Source organism: Kockovaella imperatae (genome assembly GCF_002102565.1).
Source record: "Kockovaella imperatae strain NRRL Y-17943 chromosome Unknown BD324scaffold_8, whole genome shotgun sequence".
NCBI lineage: Eukaryota > Fungi > Basidiomycota > Tremellomycetes > Tremellales > Cuniculitremaceae > Kockovaella > Kockovaella imperatae.
In genome coordinates this window covers 354,329-379,034 of record NW_019028948.1, presented here as the reverse complement: position 1 = coordinate 379,034, position 24,706 = coordinate 354,329, and the positions used below count along the sequence as shown (strand labels likewise).

The 24,706-nt window shown below is 52.2% G+C and overlaps 9 protein-coding genes across 9 annotated transcripts; 1 reads left to right on the top strand and 8 right to left on the bottom strand.

Annotated features, from left to right (window-relative positions):
• Nucleotides 1-21: 21 nt before the first annotated feature.
• Nucleotides 22-3,714, bottom strand: BD324DRAFT_580603 (Thiamin diphosphate-binding protein; the record flags this gene model as incomplete). Its single annotated transcript, XM_022013447.1, has 16 exons — nucleotides 22-471; nucleotides 531-661; nucleotides 717-845; nucleotides 907-967; nucleotides 1,009-1,067; nucleotides 1,118-1,144; nucleotides 1,201-1,462; nucleotides 1,529-2,287; nucleotides 2,334-2,581; nucleotides 2,645-2,707; nucleotides 2,775-2,923; nucleotides 2,987-3,250; nucleotides 3,306-3,334; nucleotides 3,396-3,462; nucleotides 3,549-3,573; nucleotides 3,633-3,714. The coding sequence occupies 16 exons, from the start codon at nucleotides 3,712-3,714 to the stop codon at nucleotides 22-24; spliced, it is 2,805 nt and encodes a 934-aa protein (XP_021870456.1).
• Nucleotides 3,715-4,170: 456 nt separating this feature from the next.
• Nucleotides 4,171-5,937, bottom strand: BD324DRAFT_628452 (hypothetical protein). Its single transcript, XM_022016120.1, has 5 exons — nucleotides 5,681-5,937; nucleotides 5,407-5,472; nucleotides 4,962-5,112; nucleotides 4,649-4,811; nucleotides 4,171-4,596 (listed from the first exon to the last, which is right to left on the bottom strand). The coding sequence occupies exons 1-5, from the start codon at nucleotides 5,721-5,723 to the stop codon at nucleotides 4,564-4,566; spliced, it is 456 nt and encodes a 151-aa protein (XP_021870455.1). The 5' UTR covers nucleotides 5,724-5,937; the 3' UTR covers nucleotides 4,171-4,563.
• Nucleotides 5,938-6,917: 980 nt separating this feature from the next.
• BD324DRAFT_490479 (hypothetical protein) lies at nucleotides 6,918-11,211 on the bottom strand. The gene is made up of 10 exons (XM_022012931.1): nucleotides 11,106-11,211; nucleotides 10,046-10,980; nucleotides 9,489-9,977; nucleotides 9,371-9,434; nucleotides 8,999-9,317; nucleotides 8,931-8,947; nucleotides 7,858-8,846; nucleotides 7,755-7,812; nucleotides 7,195-7,693; nucleotides 6,918-7,142 (listed from the first exon to the last, which is right to left on the bottom strand). Exons 2-10 carry the CDS (start codon nucleotides 10,962-10,964, stop codon nucleotides 7,134-7,136), a joined length of 3,363 nt encoding a protein of 1,120 aa, XP_021870454.1. The 5' UTR covers nucleotides 10,965-10,980; nucleotides 11,106-11,211; the 3' UTR covers nucleotides 6,918-7,133.
• A 668-nt stretch (nucleotides 11,212-11,879) lies between these two features.
• Nucleotides 11,880-13,433, bottom strand: BD324DRAFT_580533 (beta-lactamase-like protein; the record flags this gene model as incomplete). Its single annotated transcript, XM_022013442.1, has 3 exons — nucleotides 11,880-12,750; nucleotides 12,805-12,961; nucleotides 13,019-13,433. The coding sequence occupies 3 exons, from the start codon at nucleotides 13,431-13,433 to the stop codon at nucleotides 11,880-11,882; spliced, it is 1,443 nt and encodes a 480-aa protein (XP_021870453.1).
• A 733-nt stretch (nucleotides 13,434-14,166) lies between these two features.
• Nucleotides 14,167-15,366, top strand: BD324DRAFT_490463 (hypothetical protein). Its single transcript, XM_022012930.1, has 2 exons — nucleotides 14,167-14,894; nucleotides 14,942-15,366. The coding sequence occupies exons 1-2, from the start codon at nucleotides 14,379-14,381 to the stop codon at nucleotides 15,317-15,319; spliced, it is 894 nt and encodes a 297-aa protein (XP_021870452.1). The 5' UTR covers nucleotides 14,167-14,378; the 3' UTR covers nucleotides 15,320-15,366.
• A 191-nt stretch (nucleotides 15,367-15,557) lies between these two features.
• BD324DRAFT_628440 (carboxyl transferase domain-domain-containing protein) lies at nucleotides 15,558-18,296 on the bottom strand. Its single transcript, XM_022016119.1, has 16 exons — nucleotides 17,941-18,296; nucleotides 17,740-17,849; nucleotides 17,612-17,688; nucleotides 17,493-17,556; nucleotides 17,393-17,445; nucleotides 17,231-17,328; nucleotides 17,134-17,173; nucleotides 17,004-17,082; nucleotides 16,833-16,954; nucleotides 16,604-16,780; nucleotides 16,525-16,550; nucleotides 16,235-16,474; nucleotides 16,167-16,180; nucleotides 16,099-16,115; nucleotides 15,852-16,046; nucleotides 15,558-15,791 (listed from the first exon to the last, which is right to left on the bottom strand). Exons 1-16 carry the CDS (start codon nucleotides 18,228-18,230, stop codon nucleotides 15,624-15,626), a joined length of 1,770 nt encoding a protein of 589 aa, XP_021870451.1. The 5' UTR covers nucleotides 18,231-18,296; the 3' UTR covers nucleotides 15,558-15,623.
• A 77-nt stretch (nucleotides 18,297-18,373) lies between these two features.
• Nucleotides 18,374-20,713, bottom strand: BD324DRAFT_490136 (hypothetical protein). Its single transcript, XM_022012929.1, has 3 exons — nucleotides 20,566-20,713; nucleotides 19,350-20,523; nucleotides 18,374-19,306 (listed from the first exon to the last, which is right to left on the bottom strand). The coding sequence occupies exons 2-3, from the start codon at nucleotides 20,475-20,477 to the stop codon at nucleotides 18,518-18,520; spliced, it is 1,917 nt and encodes a 638-aa protein (XP_021870450.1). The 5' UTR covers nucleotides 20,478-20,523; nucleotides 20,566-20,713; the 3' UTR covers nucleotides 18,374-18,517.
• Nucleotides 20,714-21,505: 792 nt separating this feature from the next.
• BD324DRAFT_580866 (aspartic peptidase domain-containing protein) lies at nucleotides 21,506-23,114 on the bottom strand (the record flags this gene model as incomplete). The annotated part of the gene is made up of 5 exons (XM_022013472.1): nucleotides 21,506-21,785; nucleotides 21,839-22,383; nucleotides 22,451-22,581; nucleotides 22,647-22,918; nucleotides 23,047-23,114. The coding sequence occupies 5 exons, from the start codon at nucleotides 23,112-23,114 to the stop codon at nucleotides 21,506-21,508; spliced, it is 1,296 nt and encodes a 431-aa protein (XP_021870449.1).
• A 620-nt stretch (nucleotides 23,115-23,734) lies between these two features.
• On the bottom strand, nucleotides 23,735-24,675 carry BD324DRAFT_489967 (Alpha/Beta hydrolase protein). Its single transcript, XM_022012928.1, has one exon. The coding sequence runs from the start codon at nucleotides 24,589-24,591 to the stop codon at nucleotides 23,773-23,775; it is 819 nt and encodes a 272-aa protein (XP_021870448.1). The 5' UTR covers nucleotides 24,592-24,675; the 3' UTR covers nucleotides 23,735-23,772.
• Between the last annotated feature and the right edge of the window lie 31 nt (nucleotides 24,676-24,706).

The following is a 24,706-nucleotide window of genomic DNA, read 5'->3' as shown; positions in this document are numbered from 1 at the left end:
GGGCTCTTATACTCCTATCTCCTATGCAAGATCCAAAACACCCTGAACAATCTCTTGCGCTTCTCGCTTGTGCCATTCTCCAACGGCTACGGCAACGGTAGGACAAGACTTTCTTCCGACGTACTCGACTCGCGAGTCCCGCCCAGAATCCCTCAGGACATCTTCCAATCTCGATCTGACGAACGGCCAAGGACCTTGGTTCTCCGGTTCTTCTTGTGCCCAAACAATCTTCTTGGCCTGGGTGTACTTGTCAAGAATGCTCTTGATGGCTTGACGGGGGAACGGAGAAAGCTCCTCGACTCGGACCAAAGCGATGGATTCAGCGCCTGTTCCGAGCGCTTCGGAAAGAGTGTAGTAGTGCTTTCCAGAGCACAACACGAGTGTCTTTGCGTCCTTCGAGTTCGTGGACGAGTCAAGGACAAATTGGAATGAGGTCGAAGGACCCATATCGCTCAAGGGGGATGCAGCTACCTACGAAAGTAGTAGCATCAGCGGAAGGTGAGTCTTTTGGAGGTCTGTGAAAAACTCACCGGGGACCTCAATAGACCCTTTGGCGATGCGATGATCAATGGTTTCCTGTAATTTCTCAACATTTGTCGGCGTAACAAGTGGAACAGCTGAGCAGGTGTGGACGGGTTGACGATGGATACGTTGACAAGACCTGTGTCCACATCTTTCGAGTCGTTGGAGAGCTATATCGAGCGATCAGAAACAACATTGGCTTAGGGGAAAATGATTGCTCACCTGTAGGAACCGCTCGATTCTACTGGATGAATGCTCCGGTCCAGCACCGTCAAACCCGTGAGGCAATTGCATGATGAGTGCGCTCTGCTTGAGCCATTTGGCTGCGAGGCGTAGTCAGTATACGAGAAACAAATCTCACACTGTGGCACTGCTTTGACTTACCTTGAGCACCAATGACGAAAGTGTCAATCATGCTCTGAGCTCCGTTCATAAAGTCGCCAAACTAGCACAGCTCAGCGGATATCACTTCCCCAGTCGACTCACTTGAGCTTCCCAGATTGGCAACAACGTCGGTCTAGCCCAGCTCATACCGACCTCGAATCCTGCAGCTCTATCAGCGCCACCTTACATCATCTCCACTGCTGCAACATACCAAGCACAGCCATCTCCGAGAGTGAACCTAAGGCACGATCAGTGAACCAGTCTTTTCAATCAAGAGTACCGCCCTTTGCTCACTGTTAGCCAGCTCCAGCCTGCCCTTGCTCGAATCAATAGCCTCATTCAACGGGATGATGCAGCTCTCATCGTTTTGATCCACCAGCATCGCATGTCTCTGCGAGAATGTGCCTCGACCGACGTCCTGTCCACAGATCCGGATATCATATCCAGCCTGCATGAGCGTGCCGAACGCCATGGCTTCAGCAGTGGCGAAGTCGACTTTGGCATCGAGGGATTTCAGACGAGCTGAAATGTGACGTTTCAGACGTGAGTGGACAGTCTGTGGGGGCGGAGTGGAGAGGCAATTCAGCGCATTGGTCTCGCTGAGGGCAGTGCAGAGACTTACAAATGAATCAGGAACTTTGACACTAGCCTCCGCCACGGCTTTCAGCTCGTTAATCTCGACACCTGTCTCCGGTTCGTGCTGTGCATCTTTGCTGGCCGGCCAAACCATCTTGCTCCATTTGCCCTTGAGCATGTCCGATTCCGGCTTGAAGTCATCGACTTTAGCCAATCCATCTTCTAGAACACTTTCATATTGTTTCCTCGCGCTCGCCACGTCGGACTCGGATAATGTCCCGTCCTTGATGAGTGATTGCTCGTATAATTCAGGAACAGAGGATCTCGATCGAATCTTTTCGTACATTTTAGGTTGAGTGTAAGCCGGTTCATCGAGTTCGTTGTGTCCCCATCGTCGATAACAGATCAAGTCGATGATGATATCCTTACGGAACATTTGACGGTATCGGAAGGCTACGTCGACGGCACGAACGACAGCCTCGGGGTAATCGCCATTAACGTGAAGGATAGGGCATCCAATCATCTTGCCAATATCAGAGGAGTAGATACTGCTTCGAGCGAATGATGCTGGGGTAGTGTATCCAATGTTGTTGTTGACGATAATGTGAACTGTTCCACCACTGCCGAAATGAGGGAGCCCGGAAAGTCCGAGGGATTCGGCAACGACGCCTTGACCTGCGAAGGCGGCGTCTCCATGAAGCTGTACGCACAAGACTCGATCGCCAAGTTGACAGTCGGCCGGCGAGGTCTTGATGAGGGACATTTGTTTCGCTCGAGTGACACCGAGTGCGACAGGATTAACCGCCTGGACGATAGGATGAGCGCTACGCTTGAATGGGTTCCGCACTTACCTCAAGATGACTTGGATTCTGCAGAACCTCAACCTCGACCTTCCTGTTTCCGAATTTCAGCTCTTTGACCGCAGACAAATGACTGATGACATCGCCCGTGGCACCTGGCGCTGTTGACGGGTCAAACTCGGGTCTGCCCTTGATCTTGGAGAACAACGCAGTTGGGGAGTAGCTTAGAAGGTCAGGGTCACACAGCATCGAGAGTCGACCACGATGAGGCAAGGAAACGATGACGGAAGATATGTCGGCTGGAAATGCACTTGAGCTCAACTCCAGGGAGATAAAGGTCACGATGTCTCCTTGGGACTCACACTTCGCACTCAGCTCGAACAACGTGCCAAGAGCCGGAAGCATACTTTCTGCGCCTTCGCATCCTGTACCGAGCGTCAGCGCGAAAGCAGCTCTGGAGTCTTGATCAGAGCAGACGGCAGGATCACACACCGTATCGCTTCAGATTGGGGAACTTTTTGCCCAAGAACCTATCGAGTTGTTCACTCCTCGACAGAAGCTCCCAGATACGCTTCTTCTGCTCAGCTCGTAGAGGTGAAGGGAAAGAGGATGAATTTGTCTCTATATGATGCGAGAACCACCTATTTGCAAAAATGGTCTCAGCTTTCGGCTCGAGGTAGTCTAAACTCAGGACACGAACTCACAGCCTCTCATCCTTGTCGGGACAGTGAATATACTCGTATCCTATACGATCGACATAAGTGCGCATGAGGTGTTCAGTGATTTTCTCTAGATTCCAAGATACGTCTGTCCCTTCTCCTGATTCTGTACGTGGAGGTCCGGCGGTCGAAGCTTCTTTAGGTGACTGAGGCTTGGAAGAAGATGAAGGAACATGAAGGATGCCTTGGAGAGGGTACGAAGTGGAGGAATCAAGTCCGTATCGGGAGGAGGAGAGCGCAGCCACTTCACTGTGTGGATCAGACGGGTCAGAAGACTGTCACGCAGCGGGTCCAGAGCACTCACTCCCTGTTCATCAGATCTAGCGGATCGACCTGGACACATGTAATCTCATCAGCTCTGAATCATGCGTTGTCCTTGATATTCTCCACCCACCCTCGCTGCTCTATGACCATGCTTGCGAAACATCTCGACGTATCGCAGCAGAGGTGCGTTGGCGTTCCTATCTCAGCGTCAGTGGACAAGCCGTCCTCTGCAGCCGTTGCTGGAACTTCCCGAACCAAGGCCCAATTGGGGGAGCTAGCTTACCTATTATCCAGCTCTTCCTGCGTATCTATGTCCTTTGTTCAGCACGTCATAGCCCTCTCACGTATCAGTCCAGTCAGAACTCACAATCTGGCAAGGTGTATTTGGCAGGCACACGGTACCCAAACGTAGCTTCGTCATGGTATTTCCGTCGACCTATCCCAGCCATTCCTGTTGGTCTCATGTATCCTGTTCCTCGAGCTCTGACCCCCCGAAACATGTCGACAGATCGCTTGTACTGCATGGTCGGTGGTGAGCTACGCCCTGTTGATCTAGCCGCGAGCTATGACCCCTTGGGCGGTGGGCCTCCTTAAATTTACTAAGAGAAGTTGCTTTCACAAGCAGTATAGTCTTCACCAGTAGGTCGCTCCACAGACTTTCTGTCTACAATGATCTGCACCACCACGATAAAGGAGAGGTACGCCTAATACTCGTCCACAATGAACAGTCGCGCATAGGTATCTCTCTGCGGCTAATTTGGGTGAGTACCCCGGTCTGATCGGCTATCGCGTCGATCACTGGAAGTTCCGAGCCGACCGTGGGCGAGGCGAAACGCGGGGTAGACATAATCTATCTCAAGGGATACTTGCAGCACGCAGAGCATAGAGTATATACTGCGTAGGATCTCAGAGACATAGCACGCATAACATGCAGCAGTCATTCATTACTTGCACAAAGTCATCTTACAGCTGCTCTCCATCGTTCACAGGGACCAAAACAAGATGTCAAACACACAGATGCATCTCGCATCCTATCACATCCAACACTCGCAGAGTGTCCATATCATCAAAGAAAGCGTGACGAGTCATTTGTTCAACAAAGGGTGGTGTGTAAGAGGCGAAATATTCAGAACTCGAACTTCGTTTGACTCGTAGATCATTAATCAAGGCAGACGTCGAAAGAACGGGCGTGAATAGGGTTGAGTGAGATGAACGAAGAGAGGTCGAAAGTTGTCGAGGGAAAGCGTACAATCTAGCAGACTAGATCAAATGTATAAATGTACAATGGATCCAGCATTTTAACAGTAGGGGAGGTAGGTGTATGCCATGGCCTGTGATTGGATTGTCAGGAGCAGTCTCGGAGAGCCTTCAAGTCCAACTCACTTCGTACAGGGATTGGTTGTAAGACGGGTAATTGTACGATTTGGTGTCGACGCACAAGACCTCTCCAATGTAGATGTTGGTGCATTCAGGGTCGATCTGAGGGTTGTTGGACCACAGAGTGGTGTTGGACATTCCATAAGTTGCCATGAGCCATTCACAGGTGCTGTGAAGGAGGAGCGAACGAGGCGGACGAGAGGCGCAAAGCAGAAGGGTCATGTCATAACGGACACGACAAGACGGGACAAGCCAATCATAAGGGAAGAGATGCAACAATCAGCGAGAGCCAACTCCAGGGGTTTCGATTCCCACTCACTCTCCTGACTTGACGGTGTAGACTTTCGTGCAGTCCTGTCCAGCGACACCGAGACAGATGGTCTCTCCGGGCTGCAAGTTTTCACAGTTCTCATCAATGTCAGCTTCGTTGACGAGGGCGAGCTGGAAAGTTGAGGCTCCGTATTTGTTGGCTGTGGGCAGGGGCAAAGGATGTTGGAGACGGGGACGGAAAGGGAGAGAGGAGGAAAGGGGGTTTGGAGGGGTCCAAGCGAGGAGCGAGCGACAGTAGAGGTGAGAGAATGACAAGTCATCGTCAGCGGATGGACGTGAGGAGATCGCAGAGCCGGGAGTGGGTTCGACTGCTCGGGCTGGCGGATGGCATTGCAACATCACAGACTCCATCCGACCAGCCTCTCTACCAGGACGTGACCCAACCCATGCCAGTCGTCCGAGCACTGCATCCGATATCCCAGTATCTAACTCACAGATGGAATCGCAAGTATCTCCACTTTGAACCGTGGCGTTTCGGGTGCAGTCCGCGGCGAGGGCGACTGTATGGCGTCGCGCGCGAGGTGAGGCGATGCGATGGGGTTGGTCGAAGAGGCAAAGGAAGGGTAGCGAAGCGTCATATTTTCATATGGCGAGACGTTGTCATATAGAGGAGTAGGCGATGCAAGAGGAGCGCAGAGCCGTCAGCATCCATCCCCCAGCATCTCATTTCCCGTTCATTCCATCCTACCAATCCCTGTCATCACTCACCAGACAAGAGGGGAAGCGCGGCGAGAGCGAGTCGAGCGAGCATTGTTATAAAGGTCTCTGGTGAGGCTGTGTGGTTCTTTCCAAGATATGAGATGGGTCGTCGAGTGTCCGAGGTGAAGATGAGTAATGAGCGTGGTCGAGTGAGTCGAAACGAGTGTGGTTGAAGTAGACTATGGGTGAGTGAGTGAGATGTTGAATGGATGGATGGTGTCGAATGGATGGCGGCGGCGGTGATGGTGGTGGTGGTGGTGGTGGTGGTGGTGTTGACCGATGTCAAAGGGGCGGGAGCGTAATTTCATAGTGGCATAAAGGGCCAAGAGAGGAGAGGAGAGAGAGAGGCAGAAGCCAAGAGCAAGAGAGGGACTGTGTGTGTGTGTGTGTGTGTGTGTGTGTCGAGGGACCGTGCACGAGGGTCCGTTCCCCCTCCCCTCTGCTCCTCCGCCCTCTCTGAGCCCACCTCATTGTTTGGTTTTTCCATTTTTTGGGTCAAAGCACTACGGCGTATAACATGTTACATCAGTTGGAAGGGTTAAAAACCCTCTCTATCTCCCCCCCACTCCCTTCCTCCTCCATCTTATCCGCCCCTGCCTATTTCTAGCTCCTCAGTCAAGGTGATGCATGACCCCATCATCGTATTATGAGTTCATGCATGCATGCATGAACGAGAGAATGCTATGGATATATCGGGAACGGATAGTCAAAATGGAAATGGGCGATTGGAATGACTTCGAGACCCTGAGGCTTCAGGGGGTGTTTTGTTTGTCTGTTTGTTCTATTCTTCTTCTTGTTCCCCCAAAGTGGAAATATCTCGACGCGGTCGTTTCAGCTGATCGATGCGTTTCAGCATCACGGACACGGCGGCATCACGTGATGAGCTGTCGTAGCATCTATCTATCTAGTCGAGTCCGCGGTTGAGACCTGAGACTCAAAGTGAGATCTGGAGGGTGAGAGAGACTGGCGTGACACGATCACATTAGCCCATCTCGAGAGCTGGACGAAAACTTTAGGCCTCTTGCATAGAAGCCTCCGATAGTCATGAGGATCAATTCATTTTCTCCTATCTAAGCACAGAACAGCCGGGTCGCCCCGCCCAACGACGATATGCCTAGCTATATCGAGTTCAGCTAAACGGCACCCGTCTTCACAATCAGGCCCCTCTTGAGGCATCGATTGCGTCGTAGGCTCTATGAATATCCTCATGGGTAGAATTTGATTTTCACAGACTGCACGAATGAACTTGGCCTGCACGTCGTGCCGAGGTCCTTGTACATGTAGATCCAGATGGTGCGGTCCCTATCTTTATAGTATAATCTCGCTTCTATGTATTCATGGCAGCTGCACACAGTCCTATAATGTAAAAAGCTGGAATCAATATGCCCTACAATCGGGTTCACCCCATTCTCTCTTTCTCTTTCTCTCTCTACTAGGTTCTGATGGACACGGCTTCCGTAATCTACGGGATCTTTTATAAGCATGATTCTCCCTTCTGCAGATATTCTTGCAAGTGAACCCACGATCTCGACATTATCCTCCTCCTCGTCATCACTGTCCACTCTAGTCGGGCTATAGCGTTTGATGTCCCTCATAGCGAGCGAGACGTCTGCCTCACTAAGAGGTATCTCTGCAGAGTACATATCGTACGCGCTCGTATTGAGCCGGAGTGGAGGGTTGACATGCTCATCATTTCCATTCGCATCGACGTGTGCAAAGTGGCACGCGTCTCCGAGTGTGCACCTTCCAACGAGCCAGTGTCGACATGGTTTCGTTCGCCAAGGTCGAGGACGATCTACCAATGGCATGGATATGGGGACGACCATGGCGTGCAGGAATGTACAATCTGTTCCGCGAGAGCAGCCTGAAGTGGAGTTGAAGAATTTACACGGTAATACAGGCATAGGTTTGCGCTTGACGGGGGATCCCTGGGTCGACGTGCGCGACCGTTGCGTTGCAGGCGTAATAGGGTCAGTCGAGGGGTTCGAGGGCGACGACGTCCGAGAAGGTGGATCATACCGGCTGAAAACGTGAAGGAGAATCAGCAAGAACTCTAAAATCACATCCGAGTTATCGCGCTCACTAGGTACACTGATCGCCGTGAGGACAATTCCCATGTGAAAAGAATAGACATTGACGACCTGACGAGATGAGCTCGATGGCGTGTCTCCCAAAGCCACACTCACTCTTGTAATACACCTTCTTGTCCCTGTTTTGAGCGCTTTCGACCGAGTTGCCAGTGATTTCGGACAAGAACTTCATTTCTGCCAGTCTCAGATCCAATTTCATAGCCGCATCTTGGACAGCCCAGCCTGCAGGAGTCCACATGACACCGAGTCCACCGGGCACGTGAGGTAAGCCAACCGGGGACGACATGCCTCGCAAATGGGAGACCGGACCAGTCTTGCTTCCTTTTTCCATCTTAGGGCTGTCATGCGCTTCGTTTTCCTGATGATGGGGTTGTTGAGAAACCACAGGGCTCATCGGCATGCCCCAAGGGTACATGATCGGAGGAGGCGAGCTCCACATACCTGGAGAGGTAGGCATATCTGTGGCCTGCCTATCAAAGGATCCCGTCCATGGATCATAGAATGGCCACCCTTGCCTGTGATCTGGAGATGCTGTCTCGACATACGGCTGGACTCCGTAGGGCGGGTGGACCATGGATGGTTGCGGAGGGGCTCCTTGCAGAGTAGTGGCCTCGGTCAACACAGGGCCTTCATATTCTGGATGGACATTTTGAGCATCCACCGAATCAATGTCGGTGCCGTGCCGTTCATGCGGTCTGCCATCCTGGTTGTGTCTCTTTCTACTGCCGCTGTTGGCCTGATCGACGGTTGGCCAGACCTCTCCAGTTTGGTCGATCGTTGAGGCATAGGCACTATGATTCCACGGCGTATCGCGTATGGCGTCGGTTTGCTGCTGTCGCAGGGCAGGGTCCCAAGGCGTAGCCGGGTCAGACTCTGTCCCGAAGAACGACACGGCAGAAGGAGGTGGCACGAGTCGGGATCCTGTCGAATTCGATAGATTTGAGATAGACACCTTTTTCAATGTCAAAGACTTGAGAGACGCTGGTGGTCCACGAGACCAAGCTGAAGATCTTGCAGACACCGGAGATGGACCGGGTACGTCTGCTTGATGACAAACGTCTGCGTCGGTCTTAACTGGCTGTGCACTAAAATCCGGCGTCAGAGCAGAAGAGGGCGGAGTGGGCCTTCGCTCCGTGGCGGTCGAGTCGACCTGAACGGAAGGCACAGACATCCCTACACAGTCATTCTGGAGGTGGTTGTCAGCGATGCGTCACAGACTGAATCTAGCTGGACTCGCCGATGTCTCCTTGGGCATTTCAACCGCATCTTCCTGATCCAACATCCTGTCGCCGACCGTATCTTCATCGATATTCTGAACCAGGATCACATTGCTAGACTCGGCCTCGAGAACAGGAGGAATGATCGCCAAGGGTCTTACAGCCCGGGCGTATGATCCAGTAGAATGGCGTCGACGGGCAGGTGAATCTTGGACGGTCAAGGGAGTCGGGTCCGCCACATTGCTCTCAGATTCATCTTGCGGTATTTCGAGGGTCGTGAGCAGATCTTCGGATCTCGATTTGACCATTCCAGGGGATTCGACAGCGACTGAGACCTGACTGAGATACACTGTCATCGAGACGTTCAAAGCGAGTGTGGAGTCGGAACCCACTGAATGAACGAGCAGTAGTCCCCATAGGGACAATAGCCAGCGGCGTAATCCTTGCACCCGACAGCTGCCACAACGACATCAACACCTTGCCATTGGAGTACCAGACATGTAGACTCACTTTTGTACTTTGCCTTTGACTTTCCGACAGCCCCTTTTCCACCTCCACTCATCAAGAAGACTGTACCATTCAGCTGAACTCCATCCTCGGTAGCTAAGACGACCCGCTGCCCGGGCTCCATAGACGCGAATATTTTCTGCGAATCCTGGATCTCTGCGATTGATAGACTGTCATCTGACGCACCGACCTGCGCGGAGCTTGACAAGATTGGAGATGCCAGTAAGGGTCTTGCGATGCCTGAAATACCACTGGAAGGCATGGAGTTGCGCCAAGTGGACCTAGGTGACTTTGTGCTTGACTGAGCTTTTGCAAAGATACCTCCTGTTGGATCTTGAACTTTAGGCGAGACAAGCCGAAGTGCGACTGGAGCCGTGGATGGGACTTGTCCTGTAGAGGTGGGCAAGTACTTCGTTTCGAGAGCGTGAACGAAGCGACAAGGACGAGACGTGCACGTCAGGCCTGGAGTGTGATAGTATCTGCACAGAATGACTGGAGGGCAAGTCGTCAACCAAGAGCCAAGCCAAGTCATGGAATCAAAGGCTGGTTAGAGCACTCACTCTCTCGACGACGTGAATCGCTTCCAGAACCTTGCTGATCAGTAGCTCCTTGCGGATTCGAGTTGAGGATAGACACGGGGGACTTGAGCGGATTGCCCCCATGAATTGGCAGATCTCCGATGATCAACTCTTGCTTGCTATCGTTCAGGATGGCAACTTGGAGTCCTCTTGGTCGCGAGGTCGCCGAGGTGATACTTCGTCCCGTGGTCAAGGCAGGAGAAATCCAACCGCTGGTGCGAGGGTTTGGAAGTCCTTCTGTCCAGATGGAAGCTGGCGTTGTGGGCTTGATCTTCTGTTTGGATGCAGTGTTCCGATCGAGACTTGCGGTATTGGGCGGAGCCGGAGATCGACCTGGTTTCTCCTGTGCATCGGATAATCTGCGAGCGGCTCCTACACTCGCAATCTTTGACAGAGGGGCCGAAGCTGGGATATGGCGGCTGAATGGAGACGAGGTGGATCCAGGTCCCAGAGGCATGCGAACAGGGTGTAAATTCAATGCCGTTGGTGGTCCTCGACGAACGTATGCTGAGGGTGGTGGTATAGGCGATGCAGAGTTCCTATTTGTAGACGTGTCCGCCTTTTGTGGGATGGTATAGAGATTGAATGGATGGCGAGAAGGCAAACTCTTTGCCCCGACGTCTTTTCGTCCGCCGAGCGATTTCGTCGACTCATCTCGTGGCGAGGTCGGCGTCGTAGCGAGCCTCTGTGAGAAAGATGATGGAGTAGGTAGCTTGGCACGGGATGGTGAATGTCCTGGATAAGAATCTATATCGATATCGAAGGGAGTGCGGTCGCCTGGTGAGGAGGATGTCTCAAGCCCTATAAACAGATGGCTAGATTCCGTTATACTAGGTGGCGATGCAGGAATGGAAGCAGTCGGAGGAAGGGGTGTACTAGGTGGAGATGGTGAAGACGACATGGTCCATATACTGAGCCTGGACATGATGAGGAGTAGTCAGCAGATAGCAAATAGACAATGGTAGATGGTGAAGATGAGGATTGAGATGAGAGCAGCAGATGCGAAAGCGTTTGATGATCACTGCGTGAATGATCCACTCACCTCTCTGTATCTCGACACGTCGTCTATGCGCACCTTCTGATGTGAGAATCCTTTGGTCTAATCCAAGTCCTTTGGTCCAACTTCGCTTGATGTTCTGGCGGGTCAACAGAGGGAGGACGCGGGGGTCTCTGTGCGTGTGTGAGTGTGTTGAGATGGCCACAAGAAGTCTATTGTGTGGTGAATTAGGTGAGCGCTGGTGAGCTGTTGAGAGGGGTAAAGGGAGTCAGAAATGAGAACAACGGCTGTTCAAAGAATGACAGTTGTAACAGGCGAGATTGAGAATGTCAAGGGCGATCAAAATGTTTGTGTGGATCAGCCAAACCTGATTGGATTGGACACCCTCCATATCCCATTCAAGACCGACCTCGGCCCCAAGAATCTTGTCTTCCACCTAGCCACCCATCTTCTCTCGCCATCTTCAGACTTTACCTTGGCCCTATGGAAAGACTTTGCTTACGTCCCACAAGTGCGGGAACCAACTTGGGAAAAGTGGAGAAACGCTGTCATGTCATGCTTATTCTTCCTGAAACCAGCCGGCCCAGCGTCATGACGGCCCTGGGTTTGTGTTTCTCTTTTGTCTGCGCTCCATTCTCTACTGTTGCTGCTGCTGCTGCTGCTGCTGCTGGGCCTCTTATGCCTGGATGTCGACCATGCACCAGTTTATCCGCAAGAGTACAATAGAAGATGAAGCCTGTGAGAAAAAAAAGGCAACCGCCTGGAAGACAATAAAAACCTTCCGGATGCCGTAACGCATGCCCGCACCATCTTTCTTTTTCACGCTGTCCAACCTCCTGTCGATCCTTGCGGCCCACTGACAACATGCCAGCCTTCGTCTGCTGAGATGTCTGCGGCGGAATGTAAATCTACTTGACACACTAGTCCATCCCATGCAGGTTCCAATGCCCCTCCAGACTCTTTCCATTGGGATATTATGCCTCGTTGATCGGTTGCAGGTTGATCGGCAAATTCGTCGCTCTCCTTGATGCGCTGAACGAGATCCTGGGCGAATTGGTTGTCAGGATGATCCGTTTTAGACCATGACTCTTCTTTCACAGTGGAGCAAGGATGCAGAGGGTTGATCGACTTCGGAGAATGGATCGACGCTCGCCCTGAGACCGCCAAGCAGATCTCCTCCCACATGTAATGAGTGGTAGGGTGCGTCGAGCCTAGCAAATACGTCATGGACGGTTGTATACGGAGGGCGGTCTCTGCAGCTTGACCGAATGAGAAGTGAGATAGATGGCGTCTGAGCGGCCACAGAGCATCGATAATGAGGATCTTGAGCTGGGGTCGGGTCGGAGCGGTCAAGTCGAGTGAGCGGTCAAGGTGATCGACGAGGTCGGCCGCTGGGCTTTCAGAAGACGAGTCTACTCTCGCCATGTCCTGGTTTTTTAGCACTATCGGCACGACTCCGTCCTCCTCCATAAGCGCCCAAGTCGAGTTCGGCACTTGGCTGACATCTGCCATGTAGAGTATACTCTTGGCAAAGCTATAAGCGAGGCATATCAACGGTCGAGGCTCAACGGACGTCCCAGCAGTATCCGATGAGAAGTATATACCGTGATGGACGGGATAAGACGTGATGGGTATGTCGAAGAGAGTGAAGGATGAATGATCGTCGATCACGTTGAATTGAAGCATGGGTCTGGGATATGTGGTCAGCCCCGGACAAGGCTCAACACAGCTGGGTAATGCTCACAGATCTCCACCTCCGCTAGCTTTGGTCGCATCGACTAGGTAAGGGAATGATGCCGCAACGTTATCGTATGTCTCTTGGTTGAGGTAGATTGGAATATGTCGCTTGGCTCGAAGACACCATTCTCTCAAATCGTCCAGGCCAAAATAAGCATCGGCATCTTGAGGCTTGTCAGCGATCGTCATTTCCTTGCCAATTGGCACCCAGCATCACTCACGACCATGAGTCAAAAGCACAGCATCGACCATTTGGACTCCCCAACGAGGGAAGAACCTCCTGGCATTCTCCACAAAGCTCTTTCCACAATCTACCAAGATATTCTTCCACTGTCCACCCGAGTCCTTCCTTCTCACAATGATGGACGTATTGCCTCGTTTATTCTTCCATCCCTCCGGTACATTCCTATCCACACTAGATCGACAACAGTGACAGGGCACATTCCCAGGCCAGGGCTTTCTCGAATCATATCTACCATCATGAGCATCTACTGGTGTTTCAGGTCCAGGTGAGTTGGGTCGAGGGACGTGAGCCTGGAATTCAGGGGGATAAGGCTGGGAGATGGTCAGACATGGTGTCAGAGGTAGTCCAGTGGATGTCCCTGTTCCCAAGAACAAGACCTGGATGGAGTCCATGTCTCTATGAGGTTTCCATGTAATCGAACTGGTATTCCAACCGTTACCGCAGTGCCATCGCGGCGGCGGCTGTGAGTGAGCGGTGATCTCCGCCTAAAGAGTGACGTGGCAAATCTGATCGCCGTGTGCGTGTCCCTGTGAGCCCTATTAATTACCATTCGACGTTATCAAAAGCTAATTATAATCAATTTCAAAAGGAAAAAAACCGACGCCCCTCCTCATTCGCCGGGTGACTGGCTGCTGGCGACTCACTCAACCTCTCGAACCACCTTCTCTCTCTCTCAGTCACCTCTCAACTCAGATCTTCCCATCTTTGCGAGCCGGGGATTATTGAGGTTATGGAAGAACGACGCTGATTCAGGAGGGGCCCGTCCTTTGTTATTGGGTCTCTCAAAGCTGGAGCTGGATATCGGATACTAGCACCCCCGAGACCTGGCGCACTCGGGTATCTCAGATCGGATCCCGCGGTGGAGGGGGTTTTATTATATATCGCGATCATAAAACGATTCACATACACCATCCTTCGTCTTGTCTTTCGAGTGGAAACGCGTCATTTGGCCCATCCCACCTTCGCTGTCGATAGTCAAGTCAATTGGACCTCCTCCTCTCCTCGGCAAGCGGACTCGACGACTCGCTTTAAGCTACCGCGATCGTCTTAGACATTCCGCCACTCTCCACCATGTCTTCTTCTTCTTCTTCATTCTCTTCTTCTTCTTCTTCTACCAGCACATCCGCTTTCGACTCGTCCACACCTGCAGCTTCACCATCCTCCACTGGAAATGTTGGCGGGTCATTTGGAGATCCAAGCAATGCAGGCAATTTCTACAAGAATGTGAGTGAAAGAGTTGACCGGTCCGAACGAAGCGAGCGTAAAAGGCAAAAGGCTCGGCACACACCACACACCCTCTTGGCGGAAAGATCCCGAAGAGACCGGGGATATTGTTCATGTCATCGACTGACCCTCCTCGTTCTTCTCTCATCTATCTGCACTTCATTTCTCCTGTGATGGCATTTCTGAGTGCTGACAATCATGGCCATCAGTTATTCTATATTCTGATCGGTCTCCTGGCGGCGTTCGGTATCGTCTCTTTTCTCAGCTTGATGCGTGCTCGAAGAAGACGACGGATGATCTTGAGAGAGGTGAGTGTCGATGGCGTCCTCGATGTTCGGCGTTCCGTTTCGCTCGCTCCCGCCATCCTCTGGGGAATTCGCCTCGCAAACGCGATCTGTGGAACGTTGACTGATATCGATACATTTCAGGCTGAACGCCTAGGCGTCATGGTACCTGGTGTACCGGGATACATTCCCATTCGCGAGCGAAGGACAATGAACTGGACCCGATTCGATGGGACCGAAGCGCCAGCCTGGTGGGAAGTGGAAAACGGAGAGAAAGCACATGGAGAAGAGAGCATCCAACAGGCAAGAAGGGACGATCGATTCATGCCTGGAGAACACGCTTTTGTGAGTCGTGCAGCGTTTTACTGGATTTACGCTGACATTCACTGTAGCAACCTTTGGCTATCATCCCCCCTCCTGAAGATCGAGTGATCGAACCAATCGAATTGTCCCCTCTGCCATATTTCCCTAATCACCTGGCGTACCGTGAATCAGCATACCGTCCTCCTCCATCAAAGTACCAATTGGGCAATCCTGAGACTTTGAACAGTCTACGAGGTGCACATTTGGACATTGTCACGATAATACGAATGCCTTTCGACGGGCCAAACGGCAGACCTCCAGCCGCGGGTCCAAGCAGTCGTCCGGCTGCAGGAAATATGATGCATCATCATCATCATCATGATGATGAGGATGATCCAGAAGCTGTATTCAGGGAATGGGCAGGCATCGAATTGGGGATCGAAAAGGTGGACGTGGACAGACGATAGAAGGGTTCGTCACAGGGGATCAGCAAAAAAGAAGAATTCTTTGGGTCATTTTTGGAAGTTTGTTATCAGCTCATTTTGAGCTCGGCCTGGCGTCTCAACGGTATGTGCTGCATGGTGCTAATTGCATTGTTGTATATCTTGCAAAAAGTTGTCGATCAGAAAGGGAGAATGCATCAGAGTGTGAAGGAATATCAGGCCTCAAAGTGGCCCGCTAATCTCACACGGGTTCCTGAGGCCGCAAAGCCCATCCATCGATGCATTGATTGATGCTGCTTGTCCATAATCCACCACATTCTGCACAAATCTACATCCTGAAAACGCCCCAATCGCCAGCATCGCCATCCGCTCCAATCTCACCGCGCTGACCATGTCCTCCGCCACCTTGTTTCCGCAGAGCGAGCTCTTCCGCTGCGAGATCGAGTCCCAGACCAAGGACATCACGAGTGTCAGACGGTTCGATGATTCCGTCGTCCTGGAAGGGCAAGGAAATCAGTCTCAAGTTTGACATCAAAGTGTAGCAAGCACTACGCACCCATATCCTTGCGCTCGAGTAAATAGCCGCACTCTGACCTTCAATCTTTTCTCTTAATGATTTCCATCTATCTTCGCCTTCCTGAGCTGGCTGTTCCTTCTTGCCTGAAACGGTCTGCATGACGGAGGACAGTTGATCGGGTCCCATGACACTAATCTTGGCATTGGGCCACATGAACAAGAACCTAGGCGAGTACTGTACCACCACATCAGCGATCTTACCTGACCCGTCCCACTCTAACACTTACTGCTCGACCGCACATTCCTGAACCGGTCTGTCAGTGTGTGCCGCGATTGGCGACTCAAATCGGCTCACCGTAATTACCAGCCCTACACTCGTCATCAGCACGAGCGAATTGAGCCCTCATGTATCTCATGACTCACCCAAAGCTGCCTCCCACGATGACTGTAAACTTTGGCACCTTTGCCCTAGCTACCGCTCGAACCATTTTCGCTCCATCTTTAGCGATACCTCCCCTCTCTGCCTTTTCACCGACCATGTATCCAGAGACATTGACCAGGAAAACGAGCGGGATCTGGCGTTGCGAACAGAGCTCCATAAAGTGTGTGGCTTTGAGAGCCGAGGGCGAAAGAAGTACACCATTGTTGGCGATGATTCCAACGCTCGAGGCGAGTGAGTATGAGAATTTCCAGCCGGATTCGGAGCAACTTACGTGTGTCCGTGAATCTCGGCGAAGCCCTGTTTGGCGATGAGCACATCTCTGGGAGTGCAACGCAAAATAAATGACCCACGGTGATGATAGTCTTGCCGTACTCTGCCTTGAACTCCCTGAACTCGGATCCATCCGTTACTCTGGCAATGACCTCGCGCATGTCAAAGGATTGCCTAGAGTCGACCGGGATGATACTGTTCAAGTCGGACGTAGGGTAGACTGGTGGTCGAACGGCGACAGCTGTCTCTTGAGCTTTCTGTCATGGAAATTAGCTGATCGCAATATTTCGCTCTGCTACGAGTACGCACGACCGGCTTTGATGCTCTGCCTAGATCCATGATGGCCTCTCGGGCCAGACGGATAGCGTGTCCATCGGAGTTCGCGAGGTGATCAGCGACTCCAGAAACGGACGTATGCATCTCTCCACCACCTGACAGCGATTTTATGAGCTATGTGGGATCAAGTTTCGTGACACTCACCCAAAGTTTCATCATCGACCACCTCTCCTGTAGCTGCTTTCACCAGCGGGGGCCCAGCAAGGAAGATACGGCCTTGGTTCTTTGGGTGCGTCGTCAGATATAGTCATTCGCCGGATTCCAGAACGCTCACCTTGACAATAATAACAACATCAGACATTGCCGGCATGTATCTGATGGACCGACATTCAGTCGTGTCCAAGATCTTGGCTAGACGAAGGCCAACTCACGCTCCGCCTGCTACACTGATACCATGGACGACCGAGATCTGCGGTATACCCATACCAGACATCCGGGCCATGTTGTAGAAGATTCGTCCAAAATGGTCCTGAGGTGGTCGTCATCAGTCCCCTTACGTTTGCTGCGTGCGTCGGCGAGGTATAATCACTCACATGATCAGGGAACACTTCAGCCTGGAATGGCAAAGCAGCACCGCCAGATTCGACTAGAAACACAATTCAGCTTGTCTTGCAGACTCGCACGCATCCTCACCTAGATAGACACATGGCAATCTGTTCTCGAGAGCAATTTGCTGTGCTCGAAGTTGCTTCTTGACCTGCAGCGAGCGAGTTGAGCGTTCACGCGAGCGAGAAATGCCATGTTTGACATACGGTCAATGGGTAGTAAGCTCCTCCCTTGACGGTTGGATCATTCGCAATGATCATACATCGACGTCCAGCCACAAGACCTTGATACCGATGAGTTCAATCGCGCTCGGAGCCGCATTCCGGTGACTTACCAATTCCCGTAACGAGACCAGCAGCAGGCAAGGGATCTGGGTAAACATCGTGTCCAGCCAGTGAGGAGAGCTCCATGAATGGGCTAGCGGGGTCCAAAAGCGCCTCTATTCTGATCACTAAATCAGCACTAAAGCTCTCGAGTCACCAGAAGAGAGAGCCTTGTATATCGCTCGCTGCTCTGCGAGTCGGTGTTCGCTCACCTCTCTCTCACTCCCAACTTTCCGTTCCCTCTACTTTTCCACCTGTCCAAAGCAGCTTTCCCGCCCCCTTCTTTAGCTTTCGATCTCATCTCCCTCAAGCCCTCTACGAGTCCCTTCATGAACTCTTCATTGGCCTGCGCTTCCTCCGACTTGGCCGAAATATTGGTAGGGAGCGGTCTGGAAGCTACGAGCCGAGGAGCAGGCTGAGAGATGAGCGTTCGGCGGGAAGACCCAGTCGTGCTGGGTCTCGGAGAAGCTCGAGCTAATCTCGAGCTGAGAATGGATCTCATGATTGCGTCTATTTGTTACTTCTGGATGAGCCCGCAAAGTGATCTTTCAAAATGTTTGAACGATGCGAGCGAGTATGGGAGTCTCGGATAGACGCATCATTTCGAAAGACCGGTTTCACGGCAATTCAAGTTCCGGCCGGGGCAGCAGGCGAGGTGACATGCGAAATGACCATCTGTCGTCTGTATGCGATCTACGGACATGTACGGAAGCCATGACACGATCTTGTCGTCTACATGACTGACCAGGGGGGCCAGGAGATCAGGAAGCAGGAAGCCGCCATCCTGACTCAACGCCTCAGGCGAGCCATAAAGCGCCCCGCATCGATTTTAAGACTAGTGGTGTCTGGGCTCAGGAAAGCCTCCTCTCGCTTCCTTTTGAGCGGTGTCCCTTCAAAAGTAACACACGTTGCCTCTTCTCCATCACTAGCTTCATCATCACCATACCATGCGATAGATTTGTGTGATCCTTTAACCCTGTCTCTTTTCCAGAATTTAAAGACCCGCTTACACGATGTGACAAGGGTGTCCATCCGATAATCGACTGACTCGTTCGGGAGACTGACATGGCCCCTGTCGAGACTGGGACTTTCATCATGACGATTAACATTTGGTTGCGCAAGGTCGATAGGCTCTCGCTGAGACCTTGTCGTCGTTTCGCTAACAGGCGGCTGATCCTTAGTATCAGGGAGCTGATTTCCTGCTACCACTGACTCCACTGACTCCTCGGGAATGTCACCAGTGGCCGGTGCCGAAGCCATATCGGCCAGGTCCCTAGCTACGGCCAGCTCCTTTGACCTGGGTTTGAACGCTGTGAAAGCTTTACCAGGCCGGAACGGAACAGGTTGATAATCAGGGATGGGAATGACGATCCTTTCTTTGGGATTGGTAGGCGAAACAATTGTCACGAAGCTTTTACGGGCTGGAGGCTCCTTGTTCCCGGTGGACGGCTTTCGACGGTGTCCAGATCGATAGGCATTGAGGTTTGGCGGAAGGATAGGCAATTCGACACCATCAGAATAGTGACAAGGGTAGTCTCGCTCGATACAGAGGCGACATGATGGTCTGGCCTTGTCACACTGATGGTCGTCAGCTTTCAATCGCCGTGAACAAAAAACTCACCTTTGTCTTTCGAATGTAACAGATATCACAGACCGAGATCCGGGTGCATTTAGCAGCTTGTACAGAGGCTGTACCGTCTGCTCCCGGTGAGTGGACCGGAACGTTTGAACCAGGTATTCTGGCAAGGGGACTCCGAATTTCCGGACGACTTAGCTTGACACGGTCCAGACGCAACAATGGCGTGTTCTCTTCATCTCTATCTTGGGCAGTCGGACTTTGGATCAACATGATTCCTGACCCCCCCGGCGTGTAGTCAACGAAACTCCTTTGCGGCGTCCGGACAACAGTAGCGGGCACGGGCGATTCTCGAACGGAAGGGTAAGGATGCTGCCTGGATGAAGGGAGTTGCTGTGTAGGAGGGGGAGCTCGAGGTGTGTACGGCTCAAGGACAGAAGGAAGAGGTCTGATCATGCGAGGTAGAGAGGGAGTTCCGTTGTACACCTCTTGCGTTTCTATCCTTGTATCACCCCGGACCTCTGGCGTCCGTGTTTGTGAGCCGTGAGGTCCTATGACTTCAGTTCGGGCCTCTGGTGGCGTGCGGGTGTGAGGGTGGTCTTTCCTTCCCGTCCTAGCCTCCCCCTGGCGTTGTGTCCGGGCATCAAGGCTGATTGACGAAACACTAGATGGCTGCAAAGGGTGATTCATCTGAGTGAGTGTCTGTTCGTGCTCCCGCTTCTTAAGAGGATGATGGGTATCCTTGCAGCAGCCGAAACTCCACGGCGGCATGGTCCCTGTGCTTCGGAGATTGTCCCTTGGAGATCTACCCCTTGGCGTCGTATGAGCCGACCATCCAAGAGCGGGCGAAGGTAGACGAAGAGGTGAAAGATGAACTTGGGCGATCGGCGTGGAAGTGACAATCCGACCTGGACCGGCCGAGATCCTAGCTTGATGTGCTGATCCGTTAGGCCGGACGATCCGAGGAGAGGGAGGTGTGAATGAGGATCGACATCTACGGCGGGCTGCGGCGGCGGATTGCGATGGAGTGTTAAGGTTGTCTGGTTGGAAGGCGGAGGAAGAGGGCCGTACAGAGTGGGAAGTCGTGTGAGGAGTCACTGATGGAGAAGGTTGTCGATCGTTATAGGCTCTGGAGCGTTTGTCACCTTCCTTTCTCGCCGGCGAGGAAGGCATGATGTGTCGCGAGGGTCACCCAAGAACGAGGTAAGGGCAGAGCTCGCTGTGAGAGATGAGGGTCTGTGGCCACGCGATTGACACTGACGCTATACGAGGTCAGAGTATGTCGACAGAGGATGGAGTGACGAGTTGAGATTTGATTCAAGGAGAAGGGGGGTTGGGTGATTCGTTTGCCAGTCCCATATACACCTTCGCGTCAGCACTTGCTTCAGAATCCTTCCAGGACGCGCGAAAAACCCATCATCGGCGAGAGGAGAGAAAGAGAGAAAGCAATGGTCACCGTGTGACTGTGTCTGACAAGCCAATTCAGCGGACAAGACTTTTGTTCCCTTCGCACACCTCGAGGGTGTATCGATATTAGCACAGGGACCCGGAGAAGGCAAGAATGAAGCGGATAGCAATATCACGAGGTCAGGCAGCAGATTTCCTCATCGTGGGAGAAACATCAGGCCGCTACACTCCTCCGGACCATAAGCTATAGGGGTATCAGCTGACATTCTGGGACACTCGAGATGTCTCAGACTGAGATCTAGACGCGAGCGTGAAGATAATATCGTTCGGAGAAGTGGATCACGGGAGCCAGAGAGAGAGAGAGTGAGACTCGACGAAAAGATTGTGAGATTTCGTCCAGACTGATGCCCGTCGAGGGACCCGCATCGAACACGGACAGCTATCTCTCCCCTGGAATACCGTGATGAGTTCCAATCGCATCCAGTCGCTAATCTTGTTCCATAGAAATCAGTGGGCAGCGCTTTCATTATGGACGTTTCAGAGTGTGGCGCGACCAGTCCGCTGCTCCGGTGCCGCCGATTCTCTGTATCCAATGAAGTTATACATGATTGCCAGACATTCTGCTACGAAACAACGCTCAAATGCTGAGGTGAAGGCATGTGTGAAAGGTGGTATGTATCGCGTCGCGCCACAGTCTACGGGACAAGTGGGAAAACAATGCGATGTAAGGGTGGGAAGTTTACAAAGATCGCAGTCAGTTGCTGGATTTCTCCTCCATCTCCCATGCCAGCCGTCTACTTGGCAGCAGCGAGACCAACAGCATTCCTGCCGAGATCGTAGACGCTGACATACTTGCGCAAGAAGGCATCTCCAACGATCCAAAGCGGGCCAATGGGAGCTGGGATGTCCATTCCAGTGAAGGCAGAGAGACATGATCCACCAGTTTTGAGGACATAGTCTTCTCCCTTCAGAGTGTAATCTTTGCCGGCAAAGGTCAGACTCAAATCAGGGAGTGAGGGTACAGTGTTGCAGTCGACGGTATAAGCTCCGTTAAAAGTCTTTGTGGCACCGATCCTGAAGGACATCGTCAGCGGGCAAGAACGTGCCAAGGTGATTACAGCACTCACTCCTTGTTGAGCATCTCAGCGACATCGGTAGGCATGACAATCAACGAAGTTCCAGTGTCAATAGCGGCACCAGTGTTCTCCAGTTCAAGGTCTTCCTTTCCGAATGTGATTTTCTCGAGCTCGACCTCCCAGTATCCCTTTCGTCGAATAGGGATGTAGTTGATCTTGCCAGTGTACGAGTTGTGGTCGATACCTCCAAAGACGGCCTCACCTCCATCCGATTCGGAAGCTCCGAGTCGGAAGGAGAAAACGGGCTCGTCGAGGAGTCCCTGGCTCAACATGTTGTAGAAGGGAGGAACAATGTGGTTGACGGAGATAGTGTCATAGGCCAATCCGAGAATACCATCAAACTTGACAAAGGCGAAAGCAAGACCGGGTTCCTTGGTGGCTTCGGCAAAGTCTTGGTGTTTGATGGTGATGTCACCGATGGATACAGTATCCTGGGAGACGAAACCTTCAAGAGATCCAGATCCATATTGGATGGCAAAGTCAGATCCGTTGGCCTTGTAGGTAGACGAAGCCGAAGAGTCGTACTTGCTGTGAAGCTGGACACAGATTGATGAGTGTGATGTCTCGATTTACAGACCGGGTGGCGAAAAAACAAAAACTCACGAAGCACGCAATGGAAGAGCACTGGGTACCTGGGACCCAGAGGTTAGATGAGCCAGTGTCAAGGACGACCTTGAATTGTTGAGGAGGGGTTCCAATGGTGATGGGCGCGTAGTACTGAGCGTTCATGTAGTCTGATGCCGGGGGAAAACTTCCATCAGCTTCTCCACTCGCCAAAAAGGCAAATGGTTCAACTCACCGGACAAAGGGACTCCGTGGCCACCCTTCATCATCCGCTCTTCATTGTCTCGCTTCTCGACCATTTGGATCCAGTATTCGGCCTCGTCAATGACCTTTTCAGCCGCCTGAGAGACTTTCCGTCCGATGCCTCCAAAGGCCTTTTGACCGTTAAAGTCACCGGCCAATCCGAGGTGCTTGTGACGGAGCCATTCAGCTTCGAGCTCGGGGGAAATTCGACCTCCATCAGCCATAAGGGACGATTCGGTAGAAACGAGCTTCTCTAGCTTCATCCTAGAGGAGGAGTAGGAGGAAGGTAGGAAGGCACCCGTCAGCGGATTGATCATACAAGTGGCAAGTGAGGAGCCTGCTCCGCCCCCCCGATCGTATTATCCGATTGGCGATTTGCCCTCCTCACTCACTTGTGCACACCTGCATTGACATTTGCAGCCGCAGCCAGTGCGGTGAGGATGAGTGCGCCGTTCTTCATGATGAGGAGCTCTCTATAGATGGATGGAATGAATGTGTGTGAGAGAGAGAGAAGAATGAGATGAAAAGATGAAGAGATGAAGAGATGCTGCTGCTGCTGCGGGGCAAAGGGGGGCGACTAAGCGTTGAGATATCAAATCGTCTCGGATCAAGCAATTTTGCCGGATCGGGTAATTCAAATATATGGGTGGCGGAGAATTCCCCCCTACGTCACTCAGAGCTGGCTGGGGGGCTATGGCTGGCTGGCTGGCTGGCTGGCTGGCCAGAGGTAGCAGCAGCAACAGCAGCAACAGCAGCAACAGCGTACTGACACGATTTATATCATGCATATGGATCACATCGATGCTCCAGGACACTTCTACCAGGATTATCTAATAATGAGAAGAGAGACCTTTGCATGTAACAAAAGAAGGAATCATGTCTCACCCATCGTGGCCTGGATCCCTCAGTTGCTTGATCTAGCCGCAGGCCCAGCTCGACGCAAATCTCCACCTGGAATGCTCAATGCTTCGTCGCTGATGTGGGGATTGTCTCGACCTGGCGCTGACCACGGTTTCCAGTCAGATGAGGATAGAGACAGATAGCTATCATTGCGAGCATGTTCTTCGCCCCTAGGTGACACGAAGACTGCCGCGCCTCTTAAGCAGCCGCCGCCGCGTCTACAGCTTGATAAATCCATCCACTATCTCGGCACGTTCAAACCAAGCCATGACTGCCCGTGCGAATAGTTCGGGGTCCTGGAGTAACCAAGGATGTCGCATAAGTGGGTGAGTCACTGCCAGAGTCGATACATTGCCCTTTTGGCCGATCGAAGCGAGTCGTTTGGCCACGTTGGGATTATCAGCCGAAGGGATCAAGTCTCCTTTCCCAGCTACTACAATCAGCGTCCTGGCTGGCCAAGGCTCTGGCCAATCTGTCTTGATCTCAGGCGTGAAGATATCTCGATAGAGGGACAGAGTGTGTTGACTTAAATCTCCTCGAGGCATATCCGCTCCGTCCATCATATACCGGATCAATCCTCTGGGTAAGGCGTATTCCACTCGCTGTGACATCCACGCAGCGTATGGGAGGAATCGCCTGGGTGACTCGGTAGGGGATGAAGGACCTCCGTAGCCAGAGACGAATACAGTCTCATCGATGACTTCAGGATATGTCGAGCAAAGATGCACCGCTACTTGTGCGCCCAAACTAAAGCCAACCACCTTGGCTTTGCCTCCATGTGCTTTGCGCACAATCAGCTCGCGTAGAAGGCGAGATGCTCGAGGGACAGAAAATCTATCGAGATGTCGTGCTACGCCATGGGCTGGCAAGTCGGGCAAGAGTAAATGCTGATCCTTGAAATGGGATACAACGTCCTTCCATCCGCTACCGTCCCCGAATGCACCGTGTATGAAGACAATGGTGTTCTCCCCTTCATCATTGATACTGCTGTGATCCAAGCTGCAGTAAATGCTCACCTCGTCTTGGTCTTCGCTCATCGTGTATCAATGTCCAGGGATGATATCATTCGTCATGACGAGAAAGTAGAAGTAATAATTGCTGCGTGCTCCGGCCATCCGGCGAGCTTCTCGCTGTTGTTGTGGTTTCAAGAAA